The sequence below is a fragment of the Dromiciops gliroides genome, chromosome 2 (assembly GCF_019393635.1).
Source record: "Dromiciops gliroides isolate mDroGli1 chromosome 2, mDroGli1.pri, whole genome shotgun sequence".
NCBI lineage: Eukaryota > Metazoa > Chordata > Mammalia > Microbiotheria > Microbiotheriidae > Dromiciops > Dromiciops gliroides.
The window spans coordinates 423,205,812-423,218,365 of NC_057862.1; the positions used below are offsets into that span (position 1 = coordinate 423,205,812).

The window sequence follows — 12,554 nt, forward strand, 5'->3', positions numbered from 1 at the left end:
GTCTTCTTATACCTTACTCCTTGCACCTATTCTTTGATCCAGTGACACTGACCTCCTTTGTGATTCTTGAAGAAAACAAACCATCTCTCAGTCCTGTAGAATTCTTTCCCTCCTCTTTTCCATCATGGTTTCCTTACCTTTTGAAAGAAGCCTTTCTTAACCCCCCTTATGCTGGTACCTAAGATTGTCTCCAATTTATCCTGCCTGCATCTTGGTTATACATAGTTGTTTGCCTCTTGTACTTCCCATGAACTCTGTTAGGGATTGTTTTTTCCCTTTATTGGTATCCTCAGAGCTTCTCACAATTTCTAGCACATAGTGGTGCTTAATACATGTTTGTTGACTTGACTTATAATGTTAGATTGGGACCCTTGCTTTTTTAAAAGCCTTTTATCAGCCTTTTCTATGAATTATTAGGAGTGATTACAGGTTGCTGTTGTTATAAATCATAAGGCTGACTTTTTCAGCCACATATGCCAGAATTTGTATGTCCAAATTAATGTTAGCCTTCAGAATAGTTGACCTTGGTGATTTATACAATTATTATAGTTTACAAAGCACAAAATAAAATAATTCTATTTCTTAGCAAATTTATGAATAATGGTTTTGTTTATAGATCTGTTATAGAAGTAACTTTGTTTCCTTATGTAAGATTTAAGTTTTCTTATGGGTCACCACTATATCTGAATATGGTCTTAATTTAGATGCCTGCTATGAAATGTAAGTATGAAATTTGTTTCATCTTAGAAACTAAAATCCTTATTATAAATACAGAAAAGCTAACTTAAAACAGTGATTCTTTTTTTTTTACTCCAAATGCAGTGCTGTTTGCACTACATGAAGCTGCCTCTCCTTTTCTCTCTGGTTAATTTCGGCCTCCCATCTAGTCAATTCTTCCATTGTAGCAATTGTCTATACTTAGCTCAGAATGTTCTCATCTATCTTTCAGTGTTCTTTGATGCTTGATTTCACAATGGCCTTATTTCACATTTTTATCAATGACTCATAAGAAGACGTAAGATTGTAAAGTTAAAAAAATATGTGTATGACACAGGGCCAGAAATGATTTCTGATACCATGAACAACAGAATCAGGGTAGGCTGGTTTTCTTGACCCAACCTAGTTCTAACACCTTTAAAGTATACTTTTTGGTTCTGGGTGCCACATTTTATGGTAAGTATTGATAGGCTAGAGCAATGATGTGGGTGAAAAGCTTTAAACTTATGTCAGGATCCATAAAACAACTGGGTATGTTTCACGTGGAGAAGAGCCCACTCAAGAACCATCTTCTATATGATGCCTTTACTGATTCCCTCTTCTAGTGCTTTCTCTGCAATGGAGGTAAGAAAGGCATACTATCCAGGCAAGTGGAAGAGCTAGTGTGATGGCACAAAGATGGGTGGTGGAGTGTGAGCAACAATGCAAAGGCTAGTTTAGCTGGATCACAGAGTGATGATAAGCCAGACAGGGAAGATAGGTGGGAGTCATGTTACTAAGGACTTTAAAAACTAAACAAAGGAGTTTGTATTGATCCTAGAACAATGTTCTTGACATTCTTCTGTATCGTGGAGCCCTTTAGCAATCTGATGAAGCCTATAAGACCCTTTATCAGAATAATGTTTTTAAATGCATCAAATAAAATGAATAGGATTATATAGGAGACTAGTTCTGTTGAAATAAAGGGGTGTGTGTGTGTGTGTGTGTGTGTGTGTGTGTGTGTGTGTGTGTGAGAGAGAGAGAGAGAGAGAGAGAGAGAGAGAGAGAGAGAGAGAGAGATGGAGATAATGGCAAGGAATACTGAGATGAAGAGAATGGGAGGAAATAAATTCCCTTGTCTCAGCAAAGTGAGACAGACAGGGTTCACATCATCTAAGAGAGAATGAGGTAAGAGAAGTATAGTAGGCTAGGTTGTGAAAGAAAATAGACCCCCCCCCCCCAAAAAAAAAAACTTCAGATAAAGTAACAAAAAAAATTAGGGAAGGTTTGTGGGGAGTAAGATAGGAAATGAATTAAAGAAGAATATGAAAATTGCTTTGCTGCTGTGAGGGCCCAGTTAAAGTTGGATAATATGAATTTGTCATGTACCCAGTTGGTTTTGTTTTGAGACTTCGATTAGCTGCTTTAGCAGCTGGTATGTAGGAGGGAACGATTGATTTTCTGTCTCTAGAGCTATTCACATAGCAGCTGAATGACTGTTTCCCTTGGATTTTATACATGGATTTCCCCCTCAGGTAGGGTCTGGACAAGGTAGGCTCTGATTACTCTGATTATGCCATCTCCTGACTAGTGCTCTTTCTACTTCAACATATTTCTTCTTTCTAGGAACGGATGGGAATTGGGTGGTATTCTTGGGAGAGGAATTAGATATACATGTTACAGTCTAGTTCAGGGCTTCTTAAACCTTTTCCACTCACGACCCCTTTTTGCCTGAGAAATTTTTACACAACCCCAGGTACATAGGTATTTATATACCTATAATAAATATAACCTCTTTATATACCTATAACAAATAGGTATCCATAACCTTTTTTTGTTTGTTTGTTTTTTTGTTTGTTTTTTTTTTGCAGGCAACGGGGGTTAAGTGACTTGCCCGGGGTCACACAGCTAGTACGTGTCAAGTGTCTGAGGCCGGATTTGAACTCAGGTACTCCTGAATCCAGGGCCGGTGCTTAACCACTGTGCCATCTAGCTGCCCCCAATATCCATAACCTTTTACTTTTGCCAAATTCTTCATGACTGCCACATTTAGTTATACCACCTGACCCACAGTTTAAGGAGCTTTGGTCTAGTTTACTCCATGAAGATAGTAAATACAGAGAGACAAGAAACAAGAGGAAGTGAGTTTATCTCTCTCTTTTTTTATATATTTAGAATTTTATTTTCCAAATTACATGTAAAATTGACATCAATTTTGACATCAAATTTTCTTAAAACTTTGTGTTCCAAATTCTCTTCCTCCCTCCCTCCTCCCCTCCCCCCGCAAGAACTCAAGCAATTCAATATAAACAGTACATGAGCAGTCATACAAAAATTTCCACATTAGCCAGGTTGTGAAAGAAAATAGACAAAAACAAAACTTCAGATAAAGTAACTAACAAAAAAAATTGTTTCATTCAGTATTCAGATACCATCAGTTCTCTCTCTGTAGATGTATTGCATTTTTTCCTAAGACCTTCAGAGTTGTCTTGCATCATTGCATTGCTGAAAATAACCAAGTCATTCACAGCAGATCATCTTACAATATTACTCTTATTTTGTATACAGTACATTTCACTTTTCATCAGCTCATGCAGGTCCTTCCAAGTCTTTCTGGTAGCATTCAGCTAATCGTTTTTTAATAGTAAACTACATTTATATAGTACTTTAAAGAGAGATTTCCTTACGATGAACCCATGAGGCTGATTATTGCAACACCAGTAATAGATAACATTTATATAGTACCTTATACTTGACAAAGAATTTTTTTTCACAATAGCCCAGCAAAGTAAGAACCTTTTTTGGGGGAGGTGGGGTAGGGCAATGAGGGTTAAGTGACTTCCCTAGGGTCACACAGCTAGTAAGTGTCAAGTGTCTGAGGCCGGGTTTGAACTCAGGTCCTCCTGAATCCAGGGCCGGTGCTCTATCCACTGAGCCATCTAGCTGTCCCCTAGCATCATATATTTTGCCATCATCATCACCACCACCATCATCATCCTCAGTCAAACCTCATCATTGTCACTTAGTCCTCATCTTCTTTATTCAGTCCTCCTCATCATTAATGAGTCATAATCAATCAATCCTCATCTTCCTCCAGTCATCATCAACCCATTAATCAATCCATCATCATCACCATCATGAATCATTCATTATCGTACATTACTCTTGCCGCTGCTTCAAAATTTTTTCACCATTACTGCTGTTAACTGTTTCCCTCCATCTTATTCCCTTCCCATGATATTTATTCTATTTTCTATCTTCTTTTACCCTGTCCCTCCTCAAAAGTGTTTTGCTTCTAACTGTCCCCTCCCCCAATCTGCCCTCCCGTCTTTCATCCCTCCCTCCTTATGTCTTTCCCCTCCTACTTTCCTGCCTGGTTAGATAGATTACTCCATCCAATTGAGTGTGTATGTTATTCCTCCTTGAGCCAACTCTGATGAGATTAAGGTCTTTGAGCTAATTCTGATGAGTGTAAGGCTCATTCACTGCCCCACTCCTCCTCCATCTCTCCCCCCACTCCATAAGCCCTTTCCTGCTTCTTTCATGTGGTATTTCACCCTATTCTACCTCTCCTCTTCCCCCTCCCCCAGTGCAATCCTCTCACCCCTCAATTTTACCCTAAAGATGTCATCATGGGACAGCTAGGTGGACACAGTGGACAAAGCACCCATCCTGGACCCAGAGGACCCGAGCCCACATCCAGCCTCAAACACAAGACCCTTATCCACTGTTAAGGGCTAAAATTCTACCTAGTCTGTCTAAAATATCTAATGAGTGGTCGCCAATAAATTATAAACTTTATCAAGAGTTAGGCTTTTAAGCATTTATTCAGGAGAATAAGAATTTGGTAAAGAGAGAAAGAAAGGCCTAGATTCATCTATCTATTAAAGGGAGAGCACATTTCTAGCTCCCTTTTCCACCAGCGTCCTCAGGAAAGAGAGAGTCAGAGCTCCAGGCTCCCCCTTCTTCCTCCCACAAGCAAACGTCTCTTCCTGATACCAAAGAAAAGACGTGTGGTCTTGCCCTCAAAGACCTTCACCTCATAGGCAGAGCTCTTCTACAGTAAGTCTCCAGCAGGTGGCGTCCTTCCAGTCTTTACACCACTGCTTGACCCTGGGCAGGCTACCCAACCCTGACCGTTCCACATGCATAAAAAACATGATAAACAAAAAAGAAATGTTTTACAGATATCATCCCTTCATAATCAGTTCCCACCTCTCCCCTCTGTCTAAATTTATTCCTATCATCTGCCCTAATACTGAAAAAGCTCTTATGAGTTAGATGTATCTTCCCATGTAGGAATATAAACAGTTTAATCTTTTAACATTTCTCTTGATTTCTTTTTCCTATTTACCTTTTTATGCTTCTCTAGGGTCTTGCATTTGAAAGTCAAATTTTCTATTCAGTTCAAGTCTTTTCATCAGGAATACCTGAAAGTCCTCTTTTTCATTGAAGTCCCATTTTTTCCCCCGAAGGATTATATTCAGTTTTGTTGGATACATGATTCTTGGTTTTAATCCCAATTCCTTTGCCCTCTGGAATATCATATTTCATGCCCTCTGATCCTTTAATGCAGAAGCTGCTAGATCCTGTGCTATCCTGACTGTGACTCCACTGTATTTGAATTGTTTCTTTTGGTTGTTTGCAATATTTTCTCCTTGACCTGGGATCTTTGGAATTTGGCTTATAATATTCCTGGAAGTTTTCCTTTTGGGATCTCTTTCAGGAGGTGATCGGTGGATTCTTTCCACTTCTATTTTACCTTCTGTTTCTAGAATATCAGTTGTTGACTTTTTTCTCATGACTTTCTTGTATCACTCTCATTTCTCTTTCCATTTTTTCCTCTGCCTCTCTTACTTTATCTTCAAAGTCCTTTTTGAGTGCCTCTGTGGCTTGAAACCAGTTCATATTTTTCTTGGAAGCTTTGGATATAGGAGACCTGACGTTGCTATCTTCTTCTGAGTGTGCATCTCGATTGTCCTTGTCAGAAAAGAAACTTTCTATGGTCTGTACCTTTTTCTGCATGCTCATCTTGTCAGGATATTTCTTGACTTTTAACTCCTTATTAAAGTGGGGCCCTGCTAACAGGTTCTTCACTCGCCTGGCCTATGCTCTAGTCTGTGAATAACCCCAAACCAACTTGCTAATTAACCAGGCAACAAAGTTTTGTTTGCTGTGGTTGTTAGCTCTGATGAGCCTGTGCCCCTCCCCACCTGAGCCTCTACCACTCAAGATTTCTTCCTGGTTCCCTGCTTGGGTAGGACAACTGAATTCCTCCTCAGCTCCAGCAGAAATCCCTGTATTCTCCCACCTGGCCAGCTGTTAAGCCCTCTCACCAGACTGTGAGCTTAGTTCCAGAAGGTGCCAGTGCTGCCGCTGATTTGGAGGTTCAGAGTAAATTTTTCTGGCACAGCCTGCCCGGGGCTGGACCTGTGTCAGCGTAACCATGGGGTTGGACTTCACTTCCACCCTGGCATAGGAGCCCCTTCTTGCTGAACTTCTAAGCCGTCTTTGGCTGGAAAATGATCTCAGCCCACGGGTTCTGCTGCTCCAGGAATTGTCTTATGGCTGTGTTTGGAGTTTTTTGGAGTAATTGTGTCAGGAGCTCTGAGTGCTTACTGTCTTTCCTCCCAAGTTGTTGATCTCTGAATGACCTTTGAGAATCTCAAAGGTTTCTTGGATCTTGTGATCCTAATGTATATCTCTGAATAATGCTATTTCCATACAAAACACTGATGAAGACTTTGTGGCATCCTACTACTTGGAGCCTCTTCTTCAAGCCTCTCCCTCTTCAATTCCATCTTACACACAATTGCTAAAATTATTTTCTTTAAGCACAGAACTGGCCATCTGACTCCTCTATTTAGTAAAATCCATTATTTTCCTATTGCCTCTAAGATGGAATATAAGACTCTGTAGTTTAACCTTTAAAGCTCTTCAAAACTGGTGTGAACTGATCTATCCATTCTTTTTGTAAGTCACTCCTTCGTATACTCTGTCTTCCTACCATCTTGGACTTCTTGATGTTCCTTATGCATACTACTATATTTCTTTCTTGGTGTCTTTACACTGGATATCCCCCATGCCTACCATGCCTATGTAAACTTCTTGAACTAATAGAATCTATCTCTTCATAATGTGACTTAAATACTGTTTTATAGCTGAAGCTTTTCCTGATTCACCCAATTGCTAATGTCCTCCCTTCCTAACTACCATATATTTACTTTGCATTTATTTGATACATATTTCTATATATAGGTATTTGTATTTATTCTATTTATAATTATTTTATATATGTATATATGCACATATGCATGATGGTGTATATACACAAGACTTTCATACACAGACATGTATATATTCATAAATACATATGTGTATGCATATGTACATACATATATGCATATCCATACACACACAAACACTTATTGTTTTCCTTAATGGAACATAAACTTTTTATTTGTATTCCCGATGCCCAGTGCAGTACCTGGCACACACAGTAGGTTCTTAATAAATGTTTGTTTATTGATTGACCTTTATGTACCTTTAAGTATTCAACAAATGTTACTAATTATCATTTTTCGTCATGTAGGCATTCTTTTTCTCCTTTTTCTATCACAGCAGAGGAGCTCAGTTCATTGTTTGAAAAAAAGAATTTCAAAGTCAAGTCTTCAAGTGTGGGGAAGCCGTCGCTACTCTCCGTGCGTCTAGAGCAGTGCCCGCTCCAGCTGAATAATCCTTTTAATGAGTATTCTAAATTTGATGGTAAGGTAGGTAAAAGTGATCCTTGTTTCCTTTTAATAAATCAGGAAAAGCTACTTTGATGAATCTTCTGTCCTCTTTTGCTGATGTGTTGGGCATCAGAGTTAACCAGAAACCCCTTTGAAAATGTTCTTAAAGTCTATTCACTCAGTACAGCCTAGAGCAAAACATCTAATGGTTCTTAGATTACTCAGGATCTTGTTGTGACTCTGTGCCAGCTTTCTGAACATAATACTCATTGTGTGGGACTTTACTTGTAAAAAACCTGAGGAGACTGAGCTCTATGTGTTCTACTCCTCAGCCTTATGGATGTTTTTCTCTGATTGTCTTTCCTCAAGATCATAACACTAGCCGGACTAAACAGTAGCTTTGGACTAAGACTGAAGAGACCTGGATTTGAATCCCACTCTGTTGATAACTAGCTCTGTGACTTTGAACAAATAACCAATAAACATTTATTAAGCACCCACTCTGTACTAGGTACTGTGCCAAGTACTGGGGGGAAACGGGAGGTGTACAAAAAGAGGTAAATAAATAATAATAGTAAATAACAGTATAACAAATAGCAATAAATAACATAATCATAACTAGCATTTATATAGCACTTTGTGATTTACAGAGTGCTTTACAAATATTATCTCATTCTGTCTTTGCAATAATCCTACAAAACAGGTATTGTTATTTTATTTGCATTTTACAGGTGTGCAAATTACGACAGACAGAAGTTAAGTGGCTTACTTAGGGTCACACAGCTAGTAAGTATCTGAGGCAGGATTTGTACTCATCTTCCTGCTCAGGTCCAGTACTTTATCCACTGTGCCACATAGCTGGCTCATCTATTAAATAGCCCAGTTTTCTGATATATGAAATGGGAGTCTGGGTGGTAAAGTAAAAACAGGCCATCGAATTCAGAATTTGAAGACTTAATTTTGAAGCCCAATGTGACCATTTATTATTATCTTAGGTAAGTCACATTATTTTTCATGGTTCTCTTTTTCTTCATCAGTTCAGTAATGGAGTTGTGCTGAATTATTTTGATGGTCTCTTTGGATCTCTCTGTGTGTTTGATTCAAGAATAGAAGTAGTGCTTTCTGAACATTAAAATACTATTAAAATATTATCATCACCACCACCATCATCATCGTTTTGTAATACTACAACTACCCAAAATTATTTTTTTTAGGTTTATCATTTACTGTGTTCACAGCCCTGAAGCAGCCAGTGTAGATAGAAGAGGTATCTGGTAGGTCTTAGACCCCACCCTCAATGAACTTATTATTTTTTATTAGAATGAGACACCAAAACCATTAAGTATAAAAACAATATTATGGGCTGTATGACCCTGGGCAAGTCACTTAACCCTCATTACCCTGCAAAAACCAAAAAGCAAAGCAGTATTATGGGACAGAGGTATAAACACCTTTAAATGATTTTTTTTTTCTGTTACTGTCATAACAATGATAGCACATTAAACTTTTGTGGAACTTTAGTTTACAAAATGTTTTCATATATCTTACCTTGTACCTCATGACAAAGCTATGATACATACCTATGTGTATGTGTGTGTTTGTATATGTATGTAGATAGATAGCTCAACCATTATTATCCTCATTTTACATATTAGGAAACAGATTCAAATCAGGAAGAAGAAAAGGTTCTAGGTAATTGACAGTTCTGGTTAATTGAGTCCTCATCAATCAAGGTCTCTCTATATTGGTGGCAGATTGAATGGCTAGGATATTGTCATTTCTTATTTGTTGGTGTAGTTGGCAGTGGAAATGGTATTGTTTGAACTTATCCATCTTTCCTCAGTCCATTTGCTTCCCAATTATTTCCTTATATTGTTCCCTTTCCTGAAGACTTGGCTATCTTATGTTTAGCTCTGAGAACTCATTTGCTTGAAGAGGACAGTGATTAATTTACCCAGCCTGTAAACTGGGTGATGGTCTTATACTGGCTTTTTGGCCCAGGGATGACTTCTTTAAGAGAGATATGGTCACCTTCTGCAGATTGGGAATGGTGAGGTAGTATTGTGTGATCGGTTATGGTTTGTAGGGATGAGAGAACCTTCTGTTGTCTTTCTATATTATTAAAATTAATAAATGGTGCAGTGTTTTTCTACTGATTTGTTTTCATCTATGCACTTTGTAATTGTTCAGGGTAAAAATTTTTGCCAGAAATTGCTCAGATTTCAGATTAATAATGGCTGATACGTGTTTTACCATGTGCCAAGTGTTTTACCTCCATAATTTCATTTTAGTCTCCCAACTGTGTGAGGTACATAATCCAAGTATTATCATGCCCATTTTGTTGACAAGGAAACTAAAGATCTTCATGGGGAAGTTCATTTTCCCAGTGCTAAAACAAATGTACAAGACTGATAGAAAAGCAGACTTGAAAGAGGGCCCAAGGCAGCATGACAATAAAAAGGACATTGGATTTAGCATCACTACAGTGTCTGAAATTCAAGTCCAGCTTCTTCAGGTGACATTGTGACAAGTAGACCTTGGGGAAGTCCATTCTTACACTTTGCCTCAGTTTGTAAAATGAGGAAGTTATACTGGATGGTCTCCAAGGTTTCTTCCAATTCTAAATGTTGTAATCCAGTTCTGCAAATATTAAGGGCCTATAGTTTATAAGGTCCCGGGATATAAAGACAAACATAGCCCAGTCATTCAAAGACCTGACATATGGTTAATCTCTATAAAAATGCATGCATCAGTGCAACATAAACAAGAGAATGGAAGCACCAAAGTCTCTATAGAAGATGTACTTTCAGCTGTGGAGTTCAAGGTGCAGGGGCATAGAGGGTGGAGTGCTGAACTTGGAGTCCGGAAGACCTGGGAACATCCTGCCACATAGGTACTAGCTGTGTGACCTTGGGTAAATCACCTAACCTTTCTTACCTTTAGTTCCCTCCTTTGTAAAAACAAAGGGATTAGATTACATAAACAAAAAGTTCCTTCCAGCTCTAAATCTTCCATCTTTGAAAGGCTACATAGGGAAGGTGGCAGCCGAGCCTTGAACAAAAAATAAAGATCCCTATGATCTTATGATTTATATTTTTAGTTTCTTCTAAATCCTAGTAAAGAAAATTTGGAGTGAGAAGGTATGAGCTTTGAGACTTGGATCTATATTACTAGAGTGACCATAGGAAAGTCACTATTCCTTCTGTGTCTCAGTTCTCTCATCTGCAAAATTTGAAAAGTAATACTTACACTATCTGTCTTTTAAGGATTATTGGGGAAAGTAGCTTGTAAAAACTAAATTACTGAGCAAAAAGGAACTATTCTTTTTTTTTTTTTTTGCAGGCAATGGGGGTTAAGTGACTTGCCCACGGTCACACAGCTAGTAAGTGTCAAGTGTCTGAGGCCGGATTTGAACTCAGGTACTCCTGAATTCAGGGCCGGTGCTTTAACCACTGTGCCATCTAACTGCCCCCCTATTCTCATTTTCTAATTAGAAAATTCAATGTGTGTATCTTAGTATACGAGTCTTCTCTTGGTTGTCTTATTTCCACCCTTGAGTTCCCTTATCATCTCTTTGCAAATTACTTCCAAAATTATAGAGTTAGCTTTCATCTTTCTTTTAAGCTCCAGTACCATATGACCAACTGCCTGCTGGATAGCTCTACCTGGATGTTCCTTAGGCATCTCAAACTTAACAAATTCAAAAGAGAAATCATTATCTTTTTCTGAAAACTGCCCTGTCTTTCTAGCTTCCCTATTTCTGTTGAGGGTGCCACCATCATTAGAGTCTTCTCCTTAGAGACATTTTTTCTTCTTTACCATCTGTCTTCTTTCTACTCCCTCATCTAGTTAAGAATTTTCAGTGACTTATTATTGTCCCTTAAATTTTGGGCCTGACTACTTAGTAAATGGAACTCTTGGCTATTTTTTCTTTTGGCCTAGGAAGAAAATGAAGAAATTATTGAGACACTAAGGACACTGTGAAACAAGAGAGTTTGGGATCTTTGCCCTAGGATGAAGCATAAACTCCTCAGTTTGGCATTTAAAGCTTTTCCTTTGTGTATTATGGCCTTACTGGTATTTCAGTCTCCTGTTAGAGACCAAAGATTCCATAGGGACATGGACTTTTTCTTATGTAAACTATATCTCTCCCAGAACCTAATAGTGGTGTAAACATAATAGCTAGCACTTACTTAATGAATTTTTGTTGAATTTGTGTGTGTGTTTGTGTGTTTCATTGATATAAGGAACTCTCAGATAATGTAAAATGGCACCTTCTCTACAACTTACAGTGATAGGTGTTTGCCTGTGTTAAGGGCTAAAATTCTAGCTAAACTGTCTAAAATATCTAATGAGTGGTCGCCAATAAATTATAAGCTTTAGCAAGAGTTAGACTTTTAAGCATTTATTAAGGAGAATAAGAGTTTGGTAAAGAGAGAAGAAAAGGCCTAGATTCCTATCTATTAAAGGGAGAGCACATTTCTAGCTCCCCTCTCCACCAGCATCCTCAGGAAAGGAGCCTCAGTCTCTTTCTTCCTCCTCGCACTAGCCCGCGTCACTTCCTTTTCCAAAGAAAAGACTCCTGGTCTTGCCCTCAAAGACCTTCGCTTCATGGGCAGAACTCTTCTACAGTAAGTCTCCAGCAGGTGGCATCATTCCAATCATTACAGTTCCCCGCTTTGTTTCCTCAAGAAACGGTAGTTTCCTTGATGAAACAGTCAAAAATAACAGAATATAATACCCTATGCTAACTAACAATATGTTAATAACAATATAGAAAAGGAAGAGAGGAAAGTTTTGTCCAGAGGGGCGATTTTTTTTGTCCTCATGAACCGACGCTTTGACATTGGTCTTGCAAAGGGAGGACCTCTGCAGAGAGTACATGTTACAGATGGTGTATATTATAACAGAAAGAGAAAAGAGAAAAAAAAAACCAACAAAAACAAAACAAAACTGTTCATTTAAAGTCTCTGAAAGTCTTTTCTCAGATGTCCTCTGGGTGTAGTCGTGGAATGGAAGTCTTTTCAGGGGTTGATGTGTGGATGCTGGTAATCAGCCAGGAAAATTTCCTACAAAACTGAGCTTAACACAACTTTAAAATAGCTTTGTCAATAATCAAATCAAACA

At 38.4% G+C, this 12,554-nt stretch overlaps 1 protein-coding gene across 7 annotated transcripts in view; it reads left to right on the forward strand.

The window, feature by feature from the left end:
* Window positions 1–12,554, forward strand: part of MAPKAP1 (MAPK associated protein 1) — a 327,671-nt gene that overhangs the window by 72,955 nt on the left and 242,162 nt on the right. For 5 of the 7 annotated variants that reach the window (XM_043986958.1, XM_043986955.1, XM_043986957.1 and 2 more), the window contains one exon: window positions 7,318–7,466. The exons of 1 other annotated variant lie outside the window; for it this stretch is intronic. In XM_043986958.1, coding sequence (XP_043842893.1) covers window positions 7,318–7,466 — 149 coding nt within the window. The remainder of the gene's footprint in view (window positions 1–7,317; window positions 7,467–12,554) is intronic. One more of the 7 variants, XM_043986959.1, reaches the window with a different exon arrangement.